At 39.2% G+C, this 22,163-nt stretch overlaps 1 protein-coding gene across 1 annotated transcript; it reads left to right on the forward strand.

The window, feature by feature from the left end:
* Positions 1-1,060: 1,060 nt before the first annotated feature.
* BZIP19 (Basic-leucine zipper (bZIP) transcription factor family protein) lies at positions 1,061-6,468 on the forward strand. The gene is made up of 2 exons (XM_077390519.1): positions 1,061-2,376; positions 6,154-6,468. Exons 1-2 carry the CDS (start codon positions 1,557-1,559, stop codon positions 6,177-6,179), a joined length of 846 nt encoding a protein of 281 aa, XP_077246634.1. The 5' UTR covers positions 1,061-1,556; the 3' UTR covers positions 6,180-6,468.
* The last annotated feature ends 15,695 nt before the right edge of the window (positions 6,469-22,163 follow it).

Here is a 22,163-nt window from a genome sequence, read left to right on the forward strand (position 1 = left end):
CCCAGCCCAATACAAGGTAAATTCTGGGCCCGAATTACCCGTGTTCAATGAATCTCTCTATTGATGAGTCAAGCCCCGGAAAGGAGAAGGGTGAGTGGTGGACATACAACTCATTTGTCATTGTACACAATACTAGGGGTGCAACTTGGGTCGGGCTCAACCTGATTTTGGCTCCAGTTGGGGTGGGTTGGGGTTGGGAAAAGCCAACTTGATTTTATTTCGGGTTGGGTTAGAGTTGAGGCTTTGGCAACCCTACCCGACGTCCGTTCTCTAATTTTATCATGATTTTCTTAGGATTATTATTTTTTTCTTGTATTTTTCTGTTTGGCCCTAGATGAACCTGAACCCAACCCGACTCAGCCCGACCCGACTTGGACGCGGGTTGGGTTAGGGTTGACCATCCTCAACCTGAGGCTCGGGTTGGGTTGGGTTAGGGTTGAGGGAATGCTATCTTTGGTTGGGTTAGGGTTGGCCTCAACCCGACACAACCCGACCCGAGTTGCACCCCTGCACAATACAACGCATAAGTGGGCCCATTGTGTATGGACATCAACATGAGATCACATGATGGAATGATCCTAGCCATCTATTTCGTTGCTTTCAAACGAGATAATATTGACCGTTGATCACGGGTCAAAGTCGATCAATTGGATGTTTGATATCTCAACATTAGAACAATTCTTGAACCATGTCTAGCCCACATTAGGCCCAATAATCTCAAGAAGGAATGATCCTAGTTATGGTACCAATGGGCCGGACTCAATCACACAAAAATGACTAGCCCAAATCCAAATCCGATCCAATTGAAAGGTTTACGTTGGATCCGAGTAGCATGTGAATCCGGACCCAAATCCCAGATACTAATTCCTGCAATTTTTGGGTTCTTGCTGCTCATTAGGCCTATAATTGTCCCCATTAAACGTGCCACATGTATGGTAGAGATTGGGCTGATTTCCAAGTTTGCAAATCCGATGGCTATCAGCCAAAGCTAGAAAATCGCATCCTTTTCCATTTTCGTAGGGACAAATCTTCCCTAGGGTTTATAAGGTTTTTTATTCCTCTGAAATCTCTCCCCTCTTAACGTTTTTTCCATTTACATTAAACCCATTTCCAAATCCACCCCCCTTCATTATTCCTAGATTCGGACAGAAAATACTCATGTGGGTCATTCTAACTTCTGCCTTTCTCGGTCAATATAATAATATTTCTAGGGTTTATATTGTGGTTTTATAGAAGAATTTTTCTAGGGTCTAGATGGTCCAATTCCATATTTGTTAGTATTTCAGTAGATTTTTCTAGGCTTTTGATTCTCTTTGTCTATATATTAAGTAGAAAATCCTGTGTCGAATTTCTCCTAAATGTATCAAATTTCCATCTGGGTCATGATCAAAATCCTGTATTTCTCAGTCTATATCGAGAACCCACCAAGAAATCCAACTCCTTCCTCTGTTTTCCTCTTCAATTTCTCTTAAAAGTATCAAATTCCCATCTGGGTCATGATCAAAATCCAAAATTTCTCACTCTCTATCTAGAATTTCGCCAGTTCTTTCCTTTTGATGATTCCTGATTTCATCATGGACGATGGAGAACTCGATTCCTTAAACCAAGAGGTGTTTTCATGCCTAGACATGGATGATCAGCTCCCAACTAACTGTTCATGGGACAGTTTTTTCGATTTTCATGATGATGTTATTAAGGACACCCAATGTACCCACACTCATACCTGCAATCCACCTGGCCCCGATTCGTCCCACACCCACATTTGCCACCATGTCCACACCCAACACACCAAGATCCTTTCACCTTCTGATGATGAGAAACATGCCACTGATGGCACATCTGATTCCCTAGAAAAAACCTCGAAAAAACGCCCTTTAGGAAATCGCGAAGCGGTTCGCAAGTACCGCGAGAAAAAGAAGGCTCGTACCGCCTCTTTAGAGGATGAGGTTGTGAGATTGAGGGCTATTAATCAGCAATTGATGAAGAGATTGCAGGGTCAATCTGCGCTCGAAGCGGAGATAGCTAGGTTGAAGTGTTTGCTTGTTGATATTAGGGGGAGGATTGAGGGAGAGATTGGGTCTTTTCCTTATCAGAAGTTTGGGAAGCGGGGAGATGGGATTTTAAATTCGGGTAATCAGAACTTGTCGGCATCGTTTGTGTTGAATCCATGTGATTTGAGTTGTGATGACCAGGTTTATTGCCTGCGCTCTGGGGTGGACGATAAGGGTGGGGAAGGTAGTGGATTGAATGGCCAAGGATTTGGGGCTTGTGAAATTGAGGGTGTTCCATGTATGGAGAGTTTGGATTCGGGATCGAAGAAGGCCGTGGCTTGTGGGAATGGGAATGTGGTGCCCACTAGGATGAGTAAGAAAAAAAGTGAGACTTTATCCTAATTTCATCTTCTTTTCTACTCTGAGTTCCTGTTGGTTCTATTTTTTAGTGGTAGACTTAATGCAAGTTTCTTCCTATTTTCTTCTTTGAATTTCTGTTGGGCCTACTTTTTAGTCGTAGAATGGTGGCAGTAGTCAACTCAGCACTATAGTTTATAATTTTTTTGGAGAATGATTTTTCAGTTTAATGCTTTTTGCTCATGTTTCTTTAGCTTGAAAGTTATTGTATTTCTTTATCATGAATTGGCTGTAGTTGTTCCCATGGTTGCTTGCATTGAAAATCATAACCAATCGTTCTGGTGGATCCAATTAAATTGTAGGTAGAATCACGAATCATAAGAATATAGGGTCATCAATCATAAGAATATGATGAAATTACTTAGAAAATATTAAAATAGTAGAAAATAAAGAAAATGAAAGCAATACAAAGAATGGAAATATACGAAAGATTATGAAAAATAAAGCATTTCAAAGTCTACCTTCCAATCATTTCATAGAAATTATGAAAACTTGGATAAAATTCTGGAGGAAATTGATCAATGACCATTTCACATTTTACATCATAATCATACGATACATATATGATTCATGATATATGATTCAAAATTATCATCATATCATAGTATCATACTACTAAGGGAATCACTAGCGACCATCGCAGAAGGCATTTCGCAGATGGCCTGTTGCATCTGACAGCAGCCACATCATAAATGAAGACAAAATCTGCTGAAAAGTGAGCTGGTGTGGCTGCTGTCAGATGCAAAAGGCCAACTGCGAAATGCCTCCAGTGATGGACGCTAGCAAATCCCTACTACTAATAAGGTCTTCTTTTTCCGTGGAGATTTGCGGACTGTTTTAATGAGATTTTTGATATCATCAGAGATAATCATGTGGCTTTCAGTCATGTTAGAAGGTCGGCTAATGAAGAGGCGGATTCTCAAGCTAGGAGGGGGGTTGGTTTGGAGTCGCTAGAGAAATTTGATTTTCTTCCTCCTTGATGTTGTATTCTCTTGATTTGTATTTTTTTTCTCCTTTGCAATCTTTGACCATCTCGGTCTTTTTAATGAATTTCACTATTAAAAAAAAGAGTTCTTTCTGTGTCTTACTATCTACCAATCATCCATTCACCAGAACCATGGTGTGCAAAAACAAAGTGCATAAGCATTCATTAGGATAAGGAAATTAGGAAATCAAATTATTCATGCTTCATCTTAACCCTATGAGGCTATGAAGCTACACGAACAAATGGTTTTGGACTCTGACAAACGGTTGCAGAAAAACTGCAGTTTCCAAGTGGTATTTTTTCCTAAAACCTTCAAAAGTGAATCTCTCTCTCTCTCTCTCTCTCTCTCTCTCTCTCTCTCTCTCTCTCTCTCTCTCTCTCTCTCTCTCTCTCTCTCTCTCTCTCTCTCTCTCTCTCGCTCGCGCACAATCAAGCGAAAGGAGCGAGGATGTCAACAATAGGGTTATAATGCTCATATATAAGCTTTAAATGGACCATTCAAAAAAAAGAAGAAGCTTTAAATAGAAATTGATAAAAAAAAAAAGAAACTCCCAAAAGCACAAAGACTCCATGTTTATTTCTGCCTTTCAGCAAAATCTTAGGATACTGCTCAAGTCTATATAATTCAATTCTTAGAATCATATGATTACGATCGATCCTACACAATTCTGTTGCGATACTTTTGCCCCTGCAATTCTGCTGGTCATTCCAGATTGATTTTAGGTCAAATCGAAGAGAGAATGATACAATTATTTGGTTCGATCCCCAATTGTACTACTATAATTTCTTGAGCTGGAGTTCATAGTAATTTGGATACTTGTGTTGTTTCACAGTAAGGACGAAGGCTTTTTCTGAAGTGAACAGCTTTTTTACTCTTCTTCCTTTTTTTTTGTTTCTTTACCTATGATTTAGCTGACACTTTGAATTTATTGATGACACACGAGTCATGTCCGACATGACATGCGTGTCTACACGTGTCCACACTCCTTTTGACCCTTTTAAATGTACTGCTAAAAGTGTCGGACTTAATGTGGGCATGTCGACACGTTTTTGTACCATTTCAAAAGTGACATTTTGTTTTATTATTGAATATTATGTTTACTTCTTCCATTATTAATTTTTCTTTGCTAATATTTACTGTTATAACCCCCTAAATCTAACACCCTAACCAAACTCTTATCCAATATTATATTTACTTCTTCTATTATTAATTTTTCTTTGCTAATATTTACTTTTATAACCCCCTAAATCTAAACCCTAAACAAACTCTTATCCCAATATTATATTTGTTTCCTATTGGTCTCATTTTCTCACTGTGAATAGGAGACAGAGGAGAACTATTTTAAATTGATGAATGCGTTGTTATTTGGTTATCTTATGTTTATTTTAGATTATAGTCGATTAATCCTAAGATTTATTTGTTTATTAAATGAATACCGTATTTATATTATTTCAAATTATGATAGTAATCAATAATTTTATGAGTAAAGTGTTTATGAGCTCGAGCTAAAATAGCTTATTTGAGCTCGAGCGTCAAAAGCTCATTTGGGCTCACATTTTTGGAGTGATCCAAAGCATTCATTTGAAAGGCCCTTACATGGATAGGGTATGTACCAAAAATCAGGTTAATAGGATCATCCTAACCCATCCAAAAGTGGAGGGAAAAATGGACAGATATTATTTCTCCACAGATCTGCCCATTTTTTCCCTCCACAAATGGAAGGGTTAGGATGATCACATGGACCTGATTTTTTGTAGGCACCCTATCCATGTAAGGGCCTTTCAAATGAATGCTTTGGATCACTCCAAAAATGTGGGCCCACATGAGTTTTGAGCTCGAGCTCAGATAAGCTCAGAAACACTTTCCTCTAATTTTATATCTATGTACTTGTATTGCCATGTTACCATTTCTAGATTTTTAGGGGTCATCATTTCAGACACCTAGTATCCATGTCGAAACTTTACACACAAATCCGTGTCCACAAGTCGTGATTATATATACTTTCTATTTTAGCTATGTCCCCATTTCTAAATTTCAGGGGTTTGCCATGTCCGATACTCTGTGTCTGTGTTGACGTGCGACACTTGTGTCCCTGTCCACAAATCATAGTTCTTTACAATTGTTCCATTTCTTCATTCATCTGGTCTCTTTCCATTTATAGTATTTGTGACGATTCTTGGTGAAGGGCCTTTTTTGCATTGATTAAGAGGAAAAAAGACATTTCTACAAATTTAGAGCCTGTTTGGGATGCCCGAAATTCACCGATGATGTTATTTGAAGCTAGAGCTGTTTAGCTGTAAACGTTGACTGCAAGTGACCTGGTTTCACACGTGCTTAAGGTGGAAATTACACCCTTTTCATTTAAGCTAGAGCAAAGTGGAGCCATTATCATCCCATGTGTAAATAGGATTGTGTGAACATGGCTCCATCCTTGAATGTCAGACTCCCAAAAACACCTTACTACATGTAATGTATCTTTGTTGGTGTTACTTTACAATACTGAATTGTGTCTTGATCGCAATTCTCTTGAAACTTTAATTGTTGTTCTGTCAATGCTTCTCGGGATAAAAATCCATTTACATTTTTATCATTTATGCATTTTCTTGATCATGGATCTTCAATTTTGATAATTGTTTTGTCCATAGATCTTTTGAGAGTTTTATAGTTTTTTCTTGATCTTGGACCTTTTTTGATAATTGTTTGTCCATTGGTCTTTTGAGAGTTTAATAATTTTGATTATTATTCTGTCTCTTCTTCAGGAGCTCTGGCAGCAACAGAGGGGTGATGAACTATTAGAGTGAGATGGATCGAGGGTGCACCGTCTTTCAATAAATTGTTTAGTAGCTCAGTTTTGGAAGATGTTGGTATATTTTTTATTCGCATGGGAGAACCTGTTAATTTTCCTTTTTATGAGCTAATCCTCGGTGACATCATTTTCCCCTTATAATTGTTTTTGTTGGTTCTATTCTACTCTGGATATTATGTAAACCAGGAACCTTGATGGATCTGTTTGTTTCTTCATTTAGTTCACTAGGCAAATGAATGGGTGTGGATCTTGTGGTTTGTAGTTTGTACATCAAAGGGTGGTCTTTTCAATCACTAATCATTTTTTTAGTAAATGGATCGAATTTTCCCTGTTTTGCTCAGCATTCTACATTGCCCATTCTAGTTTCTATTTACAGGTAAACTTTTACGTCTATTCACATTTTGTTGGTTTGTTTGTATATTTAACATCCCGGTGCCTTCCCACAGGTTTAATAAGAATCTGTTGAGCTCTACAATCGAGAGATGTCTGTTGCTTACTTGTTTGCCTTTCATTCTCGTATCGAATGCATGAATACTGAAGAGAAAAAATGGATTGCACATACAATGTCCTCATCGGAGTCACCACTTATTTATTCCATATTAAATCTTCACTTTGTATTTTTTGTGTGTATTTTGTTAAACCGTTCCTATGTTGTTCAGCCAATATTGGTCTCCCATTATGTTGCACCTTCCCTTGAGCATAATGTGGTGTATAACTTTTAACCTTTAGCTTTTGAACAGACAATCTGCATATTCCTGAATTTAGAAAACACATTGAACGATGGAAACTGAAATAATTGCATAATTTTCTGTATTAAGTATTCCTCTGTTCTGAAGTGTAAACAATTATCTCCTTTCGCAGCCATGCATTTGTCTGGATTTGTTCTTTTTCAATTTGGGCTGAAATTTTTTTCTTTTATCTTTATCAAGAAATATAGATGATCGAATTTGGCAATTTATAAATGTGTTGAGGTATCGATGTGAACTTCATCTTTATATGCGTCTAGACTTCCTGAAAACTACACAAATAAAAGCATTTATTTATGAAAAATGTCGACTCTTTTCCACACTATCCTTCAGCACAACACATTGATTATGAGCTCATATTCTCTTTGTCCGCATTCTTTTCGTAACCATCTCATATGCCATAAAATTGTGCTTCATTGAACAAAAAGCTCTCATTTGTCTAGTTATTCTTGGGTGATTTAGCTGGGCTCAGACATCAATGACCCCAATCATAGTTTTAATACTCCCCCGCATTTTCTCGGACTCACTCGAGCTGACTCCCTTTTACCTCGGCCGTGTTCCACATTTTGACACCACGTTCCGCATTTTGCCCTACAAAGTCGATAAAAACTCCTTTGACTCTCCTGAATTAAGACAGCCCAACCAAATACTCAGCTGCGTCAATCGAGCACTTGACAAGGATTTTCTTCAGCTGTGTTCTGCTCTGCATCCGTATTTTGAAATGCTGACTTGAATATTGCAACCCTTACATCCTAAAATGGCCTTTTAATTTTGTTTATTATAGTTCTGATGGGATTAATCTAACCTATCATTGAAAAAAGTGGTATTAACCTAACGTTTTGCATATCCACATTTGGTATGTGAACCATCTAATCATTGACACAAGAGTGTGTTCAAATTCTGTGTTATTTTTGTGGGTATTTGTTGTTTATGAATTTTCTAAACATCTTTTCCCCTGGAAATTTCTCGTTTTCCCCTCTCCTGTGACTTAGAAATGAAGTGATAGTTGGAAAGGCCTTGAATACTTCTTTAGGAAGAAAGTATTTAGTTTTGGTGACGTGGTTGTAGACAAGGTTTAAAATTTCGACCGAAAATTTGGACAAAACACGAAATATTCAAATTTCGGTCAAAATTTGGACAAAACACGAAATGAATATTTTATTTAATATTAAATTTCGGCCGAAATTACCGAAATAAATGACCGTTTCGGTTTTGGTCAATTTCGGTGTCGGTCTCCGCCGAAATCCGAAATTTCGGTCCGAAATTTTAAACCATGGTTGTAGGGGACCATGGATTAAAATTTCCACCCAGATTGAAATGATTGACATGCTTTTATTCCATCCTCGCCAAAACCAAAACTCTGAAATGCATAAACCAAAATTGCAAGTATAATAATGGTATACTCTATCAGTATATATCTGTTGCATCTGACAGCAGCCACATTTTTTCAACAGATTTTGTCTTCATTCACTTTTCAGAAAAGAAATATTTCTCATGTTCAAGAGGAGCTAAAAATAAAATAAAAATTGCATTATGTACTGCTAGAAAATGGTTACAGTGATAGAATAGACTAGATAGTGAATAGATAGTGAATATGAATGACTGCAATTGAAATATTTTTTTTGTCCTAGTATATAAAACACATCACAGTCACGTGGCTTCGAGATATACGTATCTCTAAGCAACATGAATGTGATTTGATGCCTTTTTTGGGTACGTTGATAGCATATTTTATATGTTAGAAAATAAATAAGAAAATATTACTAACGTGGTGAGAAAGTGCCAATGTTAATGTCTACTCCCTCGAGATATACATGTAAATATATAATTCTAAATTAACGGCATTCATCTCTTTAATTATTACTAGTAAAAATGCACGTGTGTTGCACGTGCTATCCATTTAAAATTGTACATACCACATCATAGGTTGATCTAAACTGTCCATGTGATGGAACACAACATCAATAGGTTGTGCCCGTAAAATCATTTCCATAGGTTGCCCTAGCCCTCCAATCTATAGAGGTTTCCATGATTGTTGTTCCTCTTAAAGTGCCCAGAATTCGTCAATATTTTTACAGGTGTCATGCATTCGTAATATCAACATTTCTGTAATTTGACCCGCACATAGTGAATAAGGAAAAGTAGTTTTTTCGTCATCGTTAGGGGTGCAACTTGGGTGTCAACCCGACACAATTCGGGTTGGGTTGGGTCGGGCTGACCCGATTTGACATGGTATCAAATGTTGACCGCCTCAACTGAAGCCGGGTTGTTTAGGATTTTGAGAACCAATAGTGAGTCACCAATAATCAGTTTTTAACTCACAATCGGTTCTCAAAATCCAAACCAAACAGGGACTAACAATTAACAAAGGGAAATATTATCCGCACTACTATATTTTGATGATCACACTTTATTCAAGTACGGTATGGCCCGCACCATAGGATTTTACCCAAACTGTCCATTGTGGACTGTGGAGACTATTTTAATGTTGAAAAAGAAAAACACAAATATACATAACTTCTTCAGATGGAATCCAAATTCGAGTTTCGGGTCGGGTCGGGTTGCCCGACAGCCCAACTAGACCTAACCCGATTTCCAATTGGGGTTGATTACGATTTTACCCTGAAATAATTTCTCATAGAGATAGATGTTAGATATCAGCAAAGGGGTTAATGGTAAAAGAGTAATGCTGACGTGTAAATCCCAGATAAAATAGAAAAGAAATTTCTTTTGGATAGGCCACTTCCTACATAGGTTGTGCCCCAAAAATAATTTTCATAGGTTGATCCGAACCCTCCAATCTATAGAGGGTTATAGGTTGATTAAAATCGTCCATGTGATGGAACACAACATCAATTGGTTGTGCTCGTAAAACCATTTCCATAGGTTGATCCTAGCCCTCGAATCGATAGGGGTTTCCATAATTGTTGTTCCTCTTCAGGTGCTCATAATCCATCAATATTTTGCAAGTGTCCTGCATGAGTAATATAAATTAGTTCTTTCGTCAATGTCATATGTCTTTGCCTCTTCTTGATAGTTTTTTGCCGTAATTGTTGTAGACAGGCACCTTATGTTGGTACTTTTCGTATGTAGATTACGATTTTACCCTCAAATAATTTCTCATGGAGAGGAGATGTTAGATATCAACAAAGTGCTTAATGGTAAAAGAGTAATGCTGACGTGTGGATCAAAAGTGGGACACAAGCAAAAATAACGGCAAATGACACAAATGCCCTTACATGTGTGATACAATTGGAATTATGGCAGTGGGACACAAGTGCAAATAACGGCAAAGGGTGAAACACATTAACCCATCATTTTTCCTTTATATAGTATAGTATTAGAAGCATGGTTTTAAATTCGGACCGAAATCTGGAATTTCGGTGGAGACCGACACTGAAATTGACCAAAACCGAAACGGTCATTTATTTCGGCCAAAAATTCGGAATTTCAGACGAAATTTTGGTTTTTCCAAAATTTTACCCAAAAATACTGTTTTTTTAATATTAATTTAATATTTTACCGAAATTTTGACCGAAATTTTGGTAATTTCGGCCGAAATTTAATATTAAATAAAATATTCGTTTCGTGTTTTGTACCAAATTTCGACCGAATTTCGAAATTTCAAGTACCGAAACTGAAATTTTAAACCTTGGTTAGAAGTTAGATTAGATTAGATTACTTTGTATATTGTCTTTTGCGCATGTGTCACAACATCAGATTCTTTTTGTTCATCCAAACGAAATCTCATTTCACTTAATATTTTTTAGGGACTTTTTTTTTTTGAACGGTAATCTGGGGTTAGGCAGACCCCCACCAGCTATATTAAAATAAGAAAAAAAGGAAATTTACAATCTAGGATAGATCATTCCCGATACATCATCAAAAACAAATTTTGCAAGTTCCTCTGGAACCAATTCAAGAGAAATTGAGTCTCCTTTATAGATACAGTTGGGTTTGGATAAGAAGTCCGCTGCTCTATTGCCTTCACGCCAAATGTGGGTCAACTTCCAGCTCTCAAAAGAGATGAGCATGGATCTAATTGATTCGAGCGTTGGGATTTTCCGCCATGGGCACGGCCAAAGCAGGTTTATGGCCATAACAACGATGAGCGAATCAGATTCTATCCACAGCCTCTTAACTTGGTGCTTCACAGCTAATTTGATTCCATGATGGATGGCTTCAATTTCTAATTCTTGGATTGGGTGAGGATTGCAGTTAACAGAGAAGAGAGAAAGGATTGTACCCTTGTGGTCTCGGAGAAGGCCTCCAATCGAGGCGGTATCACTAGCCAGAGAGGCGTCCGGATTCAACTTGATCTCATAGGCAGCAGGAGGTTCCCAATGATAGAATTTTGGTTCGTTGGCTTTGCTGAACAGGGGAAGATTAAAGGAGTTGGAAATTCTTTGGTTTTCTTCAGAGTCTTCATCTTCCAGCTTGAGGGCCAAAATACGAGACCTTGTTGCACTGATAATTCTACTTAGAAGGAACCTTTTATGGGTTTTTTTTTTTTTGAAATAGTCTCGAGTTTCTTTCCTACCAGAGCAAGTAGATTGAAGTAGTGAGAAGAGTTCGAACAAGGGTGTAGGTCTGCCCTTTTTTCTTGAATTTGCTCCTAATCCACTTTTCCTCGTCGGATAGGGATTTTTTTTGCTTTCTTCTATCTGAGATGCGACGGAGAATCAATCGCCATATCCATGCCGAGTAAGAGCAGTTGAAGAAAATGTGGTTGACACTTTCGGAGGCAGAATTGCAGAGAAGGCAGGAGCGATCATGGTTGGGGCCGAGGAAATGAAGGTTATCTCTGGTACTCATTTTGTCCTGAAGAGCTTGCCAAGCTGTGATACTGAACTTTGGAGTGTGACCGGCGAACCAAACTGATGATACCCAAGGAGGTTTAGGATTAGGAGATCTAACGGCGTTCCAAGCACTGCGTAGCCTGAATTTGCCATCAGATTCCGGCTTCCAAATCGGGTTAGAATTAGCAGCTTTTGTGAAAAGACCTGAATTGATGATCTGCTTAAGCTCTTGAAGATGAGGAAGCACTTGAATCAAATCCCACCCTCCCTGAAATTTAGCCTCAGCAATAGAAGCTTTCTGGAGAATGAAGGATGTCGTAATGGAAGACTGGGCAGAGAGGGGACCATTTGGATGCCAAGGATCTGTCCAAAATTGCAGAGGGGTCTGAGTTCCGACAATGAAGCAGACATGCTTGCTGGCCATGTCACGAGATTTTATAATGCTTCTAGCTGCCCAGGATGGGGATGTAGGCATGGGGAGAGTCCGTAAACTTCTTCCTTTGATGTATTTCCGATCAAACCAGGTAACCCAGGGAGAGTTTCTCTTGGTAAGGATGAGCCAAAGTTGTTTGATCTGGGCGGCCAGATTCAAATTTGATACCTTTCTGATCCCGAGGCCTCCTTCAGATTTGGGGCTACAGATTGTGTTCCAAGATACTGTGTGGTGAGATTTCTCAAGATTTGAGCCTGCCCAGATAAAGTTTCGAAGGATTTTCTCAATATTATTGAGAGTTGCTTTGGGGATATGAAACGCTGCAGACCAAGAAATTTGATAAGTACTGAGAACGGATTTAACCAACTCCACTCTGCCTGCTGTAGAAAGATGACGGTTTGACCACGACGAGATCCTTTGTTTGATCTTGTCCATGATAGGTTGGCAATCTCTAGAGGTGAGCCTTGAAGTGATTAGGGGAAGACCCAAGTATTTTATTGGGAGCTTTCCTTCTTCGATCTTAAGAATGTTGCAAATAACTCTCTTGCTGCTGTTTTGGATGCCTGCAAAGAAGACCTCACTTTTGCCAGGATTAAATTCAAGGCCCGAGCAAATCTTGAATGACTCTAAGCATTTTAGGATCCCTGCAGCTGAAGTGATGTTAGGCTCAGCATAGATCATTACATCATCAGCAAATAGGGTGTGGCAAATGGTTAAATCTCCTTTAGAGAAGGGGGAGGAAATTAGGCCTTGGGCTTGGAAGGAGGATAGAAGACAGGATAACATTTCCATAACAAAACTGAAGAGCAGGGGGGATAAGGGATCACCCTGCCTGAGGCCATTTGAAGACCGAAAGAATCCACGGGGAGACCCATTGACTAGGACAGAAAAAGAGGGAGTAGATATGCATTCATGCACCCACCGGCACCAAATTTCTGGGAAGCCCATTTTTCGCATGAAGGAAATCAGGGTGGATCTGTTGACACTATCAAAAGCTTTTTTGAGGTCTAATGTAATACACATTGCTTTTTCGGGTTTTTTCTGTGGAAATTATGACATAAATCATGAGCTAGGAGAATGTTATCATGGATACTCCTACCTTTAATGAATGCTGACTGGAAAGGGCTAATGAGGCTATACATAATGGGCTTAAGTCTATTTGCCAGGAGTTTAGTGATGACTTTGTACAAGAAATTGCAGAGAGATATGGGCCTGTATTTCTCCGGAGAGCTCGCATCAGGGGTTTTGGGCAAGAGAGCGAGAAAGGTGGCATTTAGTTGAGGTAAGATTTTACCTCTTTGGAAGAAGAATTGGATTGCTTTAACAATGTCAGGCCCAATTAAGTACCAGAATACTTGGAAGAAGCACCCATTGAATCCATCAGGGCCAGGAGACTTGTTCCCATCGGAGCTTTTGATGACATCCCAGATTTCGTCAGCAGAAAATTTCCTAGTAAGCCACTGAGAGTCAGCTTCCGAAAGAGATCTGGTCGGTTCGGGAATGTTGTTGGGATGGACTGGCTGGGATGATTCCTCCTTGTTGAGAAGAGAAGAGAAGAACTCAACCATAGTTTCTGCTATCTCGTCGGGATTAGTTGAAATGGACCCTTCAGTAGTAACAGTGCCTTGTATGCAGTTTTGGTTTTTTCGGGCTTTCAAGGCCGCATGGAAGAAAGCAGTGTTCGAGTCCCCAAGGTTCAGCCACTGGGATCGAGATTTCTGCCTGTAAAAAGCCTCCTCCTTTCGAGCAGTCCTAATGTATTCATCTTTGATCCAGACTTCTTCATCTCTCAACGTCGGATCCGTAAGGGAAGTTGCAATCTTTTCTTGAATGGATTCAAGGAGCAGTCTCAACCGAGGAGCTTCAATGTCTATTCTGCCAAAAATCTCATGACTCCAGATTTTTAGACTATCTTTCACTTCTTTGAGCTTTTTGACTACAATGAATAGAGGCGATCCATCGATCTCTATGTTCCATGCTCTCTCCACGACTTCAAACACAGAGAGTTCAAGCCACATGGAGAAGAATTTGAAAGGAGGTTTAGGGATTTGAGGGGATTGGTTTAACTGGATAGTAGTAATAGGGGTGTGATCAGATAGCCCAGGGTGAAGGTAAGATGCGAAGGAGGAGGGGTATTGGTAAAGCCATTCTTCGTTAACAAGGACTCTATCTAGCCTTCTAAACTTCCAATTATTCTCATTCGATTTGTTATTCCAAGAAAGAGTTTGCCCAAAGGATCGAAGATCAGAGACAGAGCATTCATCAATCTAGGAGTTGAAGTCTTCCATATCACGAGCCGAGGGACCAGTTCCCCCCAAGAATTCAGAGGCGAATCTTATGATATTGAAGTCTCCCATAATGATCCATGGGAGGGAGACACTTCTAGCAATGAGAGATAGATGATTCCACAGAACTCTCCTTTCGGTTCCTCTTTTTAGAGCATAGACAGAGGTAACAAGGAGGGTGATATTGGTTTGAAGAAATCTGACCTCACAGTGTATAAACTGATTTGCTTCCTGGAGGATTCTTACCTGTACCAAATTTGGGTTCCAAATGATCCAAATTCTGCCTCTATCAGAGCTGTTATAATTAGTTGGAATATTCCAACCACTGCACATTTCTGTCATGTATTCATGGATTTTGTGGATAGGAGCATGAGTTTCAAGGATGCTGAGAAATGGGAGATTTTCTTTATGGATAACATCTCTTATGTCCTTTCTCTTATTTTTGGTACCAAGCCCTCTTATGTTCCAGGTCCCAAGCTTAATCATGAGGATTTTGCAGGGGGGAGTTTTGGGCTAAGCTTGTGTGATCAACATGGGGGGAGGAAGGGAGATCAGAGGATTCGGGGAGGGTGTCCTTCAGCTCAGAGTCAAAAGGAGGGAGGGTATTTTCGATTGGTTCAGTTAAGGGGCCAGGGGAAGAAAGAAGGTCAGAGGAGTTGGGAATACTGGGACCATCTAGACCCAAGGACCTGTTGTTCCCAAGGATTGCACAGGGGCCAGAGGTGGCACTAACATCTTCATCCTCTGAAATGAATTTATAATTTTTTTCTTCAGTGTCAACTGAATTGAGGATGTCGAATGGGTTCTGGGTTGTTACAATGGAGAGATTAGACTCATTTCTTGGTGGGGAATGGGGTTTAGGGGAAGAGGCAGGGGTAGAAGACTTCTGGATAAGATCAGGATCAGAGGAAGGGGCAGAGGGAGCTTTAGGAGGCTCTTTTCGGGAAATGGGTCTCCATTCCTGGGCAGGTTTGGGATTGGACTTTGCTGAAACAGGGCATTTATCAGTTGAGTGGTTGAAAATCTTGCAGAGATTGCAAGACTGAGGTTTTGTAAGCCCAATGGTTTTTACCTTGGCATTCCCATCTTGTTTTGATGATTCCAATACACAAGTGATCATTTATCACTAATGTGTTTGTTTGTCTAAGTTGTAGATCTTGATAAAGTAAGATCAAGGATGCTTGGATTGAAGGCCAAGAAGCCCACATTGGACCACTAATTGGAAGGCCAAAGTCATCAAGCAAGAAGTCATGAAGACTTGAAGACATGAAGAAATTAATATTGAAGACCATTTCTTAAATGTAATTGATCCAAACCTAGATTAGGTTTTTAGAGGCATAATTAAAGTAATCTCACACACCCTAAATAAACAAGTGATTGTACTTGTGGAGTTCCAACACCTTGGAACCCTCATAGCAATCCCATCTTGGTTGAGAACTGGAAGCCCAAAAACAGAATTGAAAATCTGCTCTGCATAGGCTTCTCGGAACTCCGAGAGTTTTTCTCGGAACTCCGAGAATTCTCGGAACTCCGAGAATTATTCTCGGAACTCCGAGAAATGGTCCAGTAGACTTTTTCCAATTTCTGTGTGGCTTCTCGGAACTCCGAGATTTTGTCTCGGAACTCCGAGAACACTCCAACGGTCTGAAAAAGAGCCGTTTGGAATTTTGCTGGAATTACCGTAATGCCACTGAACGGTCATATTTTGTTTTTCCTATAAATATGGGTGTTCTAAACATACAAACCATCAATCCTAACACTCTTAAACTTCATTTGAATACCCAAGAGTGAATCAAGCCTCAATTGTGCCTCTCATCACCAACTCTAGGATTTGGATCATAGGCTCTCAATTGTACATCTTTTGTAACCCTTGTGAAGGGATTTTTTAGTTCTTTCTTTCATCTTTCAAGATTTGTATTCGGGCGAGTATTCGGAGAAGCGGAGCCCTTTTTCTCCGTGGTGAGGATTGCCACCAAGGTTAAAGCAATTGTAATTGGCACCGATCTTCGCCAAGGTTAAGAAGATCAAATAGTGAAGCCATCAACGGGTTTGGTTGGTGGAGTGGAGTAGGCCTCGGGTTTGAGGACCGAACCACTTTAAATCTCGGGTGCACTCTTTCTATCTCTTTGCTCTTTCATTTGCATTGCACCATTAGATTTAACTTGTATGCTTAAAATATTGTTTTTGATCTCTTAATCGGTTTAAGTTTTTCAAATTGGTAAATTCTAGTTTTCTTAAACAACCGTATCCTCCCTCCTTATAGTTGCCATTTCTATTATAACTTGGGACCCCCTATATCGGTTTTTCACTTGGTATCAGAGCCATTGGCTCTTAAAAGATTTTAAAATTTTTGTAAAAGTTATTTCAAAATCTAACTAGGGAAAGATTTTATTTGGCAACTTCTAATTGTGAAATGGCACACCAAATTGGAACCGGACTTCCGGAAGGCCATTCCACAACTAGACCTCCTTTCTTCAATGGGTCAAACTATGGACATTGGAAAACAAGGATGCGCATCTATCTTCTTTCGATAGATGTGGAACTTTGGTACATTGTTGAAAATGGATACAATGTACCTTCCAATCCCTTTGAAGAATGGAATGTGGTAGAGAAAAGGCAAGCTAATTTGAACTACAAAGCAATAAATTCCTTGTTTTGTGCCTTAGCTACCGAGGAGTTTAATAGAGTTGCTCTTTTTGATTCCGCCAAGACTATTTGGGATACCCTTGCAACTACCCATGAGGGAACATCACAAGTCAAGGATTCCAAAATAAACTTGTTAAAGAGCAAGTATGAAATGTTTAGAATGAGTCCAAACGAGAGTATTTCGGAAATGTATACTCGTTTTTCTATTATTTCTAACGAACTAGCTAATCTTGGTAAATCTTATCCTAACGATGAGCTTGTGAGTAAGTTACTTAGGTCTCTTCCTCCCCATTGGGATCCAAAGGTGACCGCGATTCAAGAGTCAAAAAATCTCAAGACTCTAACCATAGAGGAGCTTGTAGGATCTCTCATCACCCATGAGATGCTCCTTACTAGCCGACAAGAGGAAAAGAAGCCAAAGGAGAAGGAGAGGGAATTTAGATCCCTAGCACTCAAGGCTTCCAAGGAAGACTCATCAAGTGAAGCGGATAGTGACGAAGAAGAAGCTATACGAAGATTCAAGAGCTTGTGGAGAAAGAAGCATAAGAAAGATAAGAAAAAGAAAGAAGAAAGTGATGTTGATGGAGCCTTAAGATGCTTCAATTGCAGGAAGATAGGACACAAAAGACCGGATTGTCCACTTCCAAAATCAACTTCCTCTAAGTACAAGGGTAAGAAGGATTGGAAGAAGCATAAGGCTCTTGCCGCCGGTTGGGATGCGTTAAGCACATCGGGCAAAAGCTCAAGTGAAGGGGAAGAAAATAAAAAAGATGATCTTTGCTTCATGACAATCACCCATGAAGTTGAGGTAAACTCTAACCCCTCATATTCTTCATCTAGTAGTAAAAGTGATAGCATACCTTATGATGAATTATGTGAAACCTTGCATACCCAAATTTCCAAAAACAAAGTTCTTAAAAAATCCATTTTAAAGTTAGAAAAAGAACTTGAATTTTTGAAAAGTGATTTATCTTCTTCCATATCTCAAGAACAAGTTACACTTGAAAATCATAAACTTGAGATTAATACCCTTAAGGGTAGTTTGGATGAGAAAACTTGCCAACTTTTAAAATTTCAAAATATGGCAAGCTCCTCCAATTCTTATGAAGATGAAAGAAATGAGCTTTTAGTTCAAACATCCCATCTTCATAATGAAAATGAAAGACTTAGATTATGTTTACATGGATTTCTAAATGGAAATATAATTATTGACATAATCCTAAGTAAAACTAGTCTTAGACCTCAACATGCTTATCATGATAGGACTAGTGTATCTAACCCTCTTGTTAGATGCCATTTTTGTGGAATGAATGGTCATTACCAATTCCAATGTGCATCCAAGAGTAGGGCTAGATGTGGGACCAAGAAATCTTGGGTTCCCAAAACCCCCATATGATGATATTCATATTGTGTAGATTAGGGGTTTTTGAACTTAAAATTGAATATATTTCATTTGTATGTTTTGTTTGATAACCCCTCTTGTATTGTAAAATTATTTTAACTAGGGGGAGTTAAAATTAAATTTTTCTTTGAAAAAGGGGGAGCTTTAAAATTGTAAATTTTAAACCCTTGTTTTTCTTACCCCTTCTTTTTGTTGATGACAAAGGGGGAGAAGAATCTAGAGTAAAGTCTCTAGTGTAAGAAAAATGTGAAAAGAGTATATGCTTTGATTTGTAAATCTCTTGTGCTTGTCATCATCAAAAAGGGGGAGATTGTAAGCCCAATGGTTTTTACCTTGGCATTCCCATCTTGTTTTGATGATTCCAATACACAAGTGATCATTTATCACTAATGTGTTTGTTTGTCTAAGTTGTAGATCTTGATAAAGTAAGATCAAGGATGCTTGGATTGAAGGCCAAGAAGCCCACATTGGACCACTAATTGGAAGGCCAAAGTCATCAAGCAAGAAGTCATGAAGACTTGAAGACATGAAGAAATTAATATTGAAGACCATTTCTTAAATGTAATTGATCCAAACCTAGATTAGGTTTTTAGAGGCATAATTAAAGTAATCTCACACACCCTAAATAAACAAGTGATTGTACTTGTGGAGTTCCAACACCTTGGAACCCTAATAGCAATCCCATCAAATAGTGAAGCCATCAACGGGTTTGGTTGGTGGAGTGGAGTAGGCCTCGGGTTTGAGGACCGAACCACTTTAAATCTCGGGTGCACTCTTTCTATCTCTTTGTTCTTTCATTTGCATTGCACCATTAGATTTAACTTGTATGCTTAAAATATTGTTTTTGATCTCTTAATCGGTTTAAGTTTTTCAAATTGGTAAATTCTAGTTTTCTTAAACAACCGTATTCTCCCTCCTCATAGTTGCCATTTCTATTATAACTTGGGACCCCCTATATCGGTTTTTCAGGTTTCCATTCGTATTCAAATAACTGGTTGCGACTCCAAAGGGAGAATGTATTTCTATAGAATCTGGTAGAGGGTCCCCAGCTTCGATTTCTACACAAATCCTTGCAAAATTTAACCTGGTTTCATCCGCTGTTTTGGAATCCATGTAGAGGGTATTTCCTATCACGCTGCAAATTTTACTAATACCTTCATTGTTCCAGTACTGTAAGGGGAGGCCAGGCAGTTTTACCCAAATAGGAATGGTAGATAGTTCAGGTTGTTCTAGAGGTAGTCCTGGAGACCATCGACGGAGGATGAGGGGTCTACTGGCATAAGTGTGTCCTCCCATTTCGAGAATTTGATCGCAATCTTCCCCGCAGCTAAACCGGAAGAGAAAGAAGCCATTTCTTAGGGTGGAGATCTGTAGGTTACCCTTAAGGTTCCATTTCCTTTGCAGGTTTTCTTGGAGATTCTGTACGAATGGCCTTCTTCCCAGGAAGAATCCGACGAGGCAGTGGTCCCATTTGTTACTGCCATTGCTGACTTCTTCCATGGAGAACGTGATTGAGGACTTGGTGTGTCCAGGCTCTTTAGGAAAGGCTCTTCTCAGATTGGTTGATGTTGAAGGCTTTGCTTTGATGAAAAGATTTTTCCAGGGGTTTCCGTTAGGTTCAGAGGACGGGGTGGGGAGGAGCGGAGGGGGGGGGGAATGTTAAATGGCAGACTGAGGGTTGGATTCCAGTGGCAAGGTTTGGGAAATTTTCTAACTGGATTGAGGGGGTGGGGATGATTTGGGGTGAGTTTTCAGGCAAAGAATCTGACCCAAGAGGTGAAAGAGGAAAAAAATGGTCAATAAGGGGAGCTGGAGGGGGGGAAAATTCCTCCGAGGTGAGAGTATCAATCTGAGGATAGGTTTTGCTCCTGATGGGAGAGGGTTTCTTGGCTGGTGAAACGGCACTAGCTGGTTTGGCAGGTTTTGAAAAGATTTTGTGATTTCGAGTTCCTTTTTTAACATGGGTTTCAGACATGGGTTTCAAGAGACTGTTTTCGAGATTTAGGCTATGGAGAAGGGGGGATCCACCGGATATTGGGGAAAAGGGCGTCGAGGAGTGCTAAGGGAACCTATGCGATGAAGGTATCTTTTGGGGGTTATCTGACTTTTCAGAAAATCTGGGAGCAGGGGAAGAGTGGATCCTGTCTTCCTTGCAGATTTTAGGGGTTGGAGAACCATCCTTCTGAAGGGCTTTTGTCTTCAGATAGTTTTCGCGAAGATCTCCCACGAAGTTATGAAGGTTCTCAGATGGGGTATTTTGAATCGGCCATTCTTCTCCTTCAAATCGCCTGGGGGAGGGGGTTTTGCCTGGATCAGGAGGCTCCATTCAACGTTTCAGCCAGACAATCTCCCTCCAAGGTGGAACCTGAAACGAAAGCTGAAGAGGAGTCGACGAGGTAAGTTGTTGTCCGGCAATCGGCCCGGAAAATCTATATATATATATATATATATATATATATATATATATGAGGAAAATGATTGTGAGCTTGAAGCTCATATAGCTTATATGAGCTTGAGGGCCCAAACACATGTGGGCCCACATTGTTAGGATGATCCAAAGCATTCATTTGAAAGGCCCTTACATAGATAGGGTGTGTACAAAAAATCAGTTCCACAGGATCATCCTAACCCATCCAAAAGTGGAGGGCAAAATGGACAAACACCGTTTGCCACAAATCTGCCCATTTTTGCCGTCCGCTTTTGGAGAGGTTAGGATGATCCAATAGAGCTGATTTTTGGTACACACCCTATCTATGATGGGGCCTTGCAAATGAATGGTTTGGATCACCACAAAAAATGTGGGACCCATGTGTTTGGGCCCTCAAGCTCATATAAGCTATATGAGCTTCAAGCTCACAATCATTTTCCTCATATATATATATATATATATATATATATATATTTAGGGACTTTTGTTCATTGAATATGGACAGGACCCTGTTGGATTTGAATGGGGCGAGAAAAAAATAATCTGCTAAAGTCAAATCACTGACTATTTCAATCTACTATTCATGATCACTGATGTTCTCTTCCAAACTTTAATTTCTAGTGATTGTTATTTTTCCAAAGTTAACGAAGAGGGCACGATCTTAGTTCGAATACTACAATCAAGAATCCTTCTATTTTCCCCATCAAGTACCTTACATCATTTGAAGGTAAGGATCAAACAGATCGTGAGTTATGTTACATCCGTGATTATTATAAATATTACCCTAATTATCGGTGCAAGTCTCAAAAATTATTTTAAGTAGAAGGTGTTGAACTTGACGACGAGAAACAAAAATATTGCAAAGATGATAAAGAAGGACCATTTCAAAAAAAAAAAAAAAAAAAAAAAAAAGATGATAAAGAAGGAGGTGGTTAGTCATGAGAGGAACGCAGTTTCCATTGTCATGTAGGAGAGGTAGTTGTTTAAGAATAGAGTGTTATGTGCGGCATTGAAAGTATTTTTAGTTAGGGTTCTTGAGTGAGTTAGAGTTACATGCGAGCCTTGGAGGAACAGTAAGGTTGGGATTTTTCGAAGATGAAAAAGAAGTTGCATTCCACAATATCTTTCTAGCTCGCCCTTAGATTTCTTTCTTTCTTGGAATGTAAAAATGTAAAATAACTACATCATGTAAAATTTTCGCTTTTATTATTTAGTGAAGAATGC

The sequence above is a fragment of the Tasmannia lanceolata genome, unplaced genomic scaffold (assembly GCF_043159265.1).
Source record: "Tasmannia lanceolata isolate RefF3 unplaced genomic scaffold, GAP_Taslan_0.1 ptg000011l, whole genome shotgun sequence".
Taxonomy (NCBI): Eukaryota; Viridiplantae; Streptophyta; class Magnoliopsida; order Canellales; family Winteraceae; genus Tasmannia; species Tasmannia lanceolata.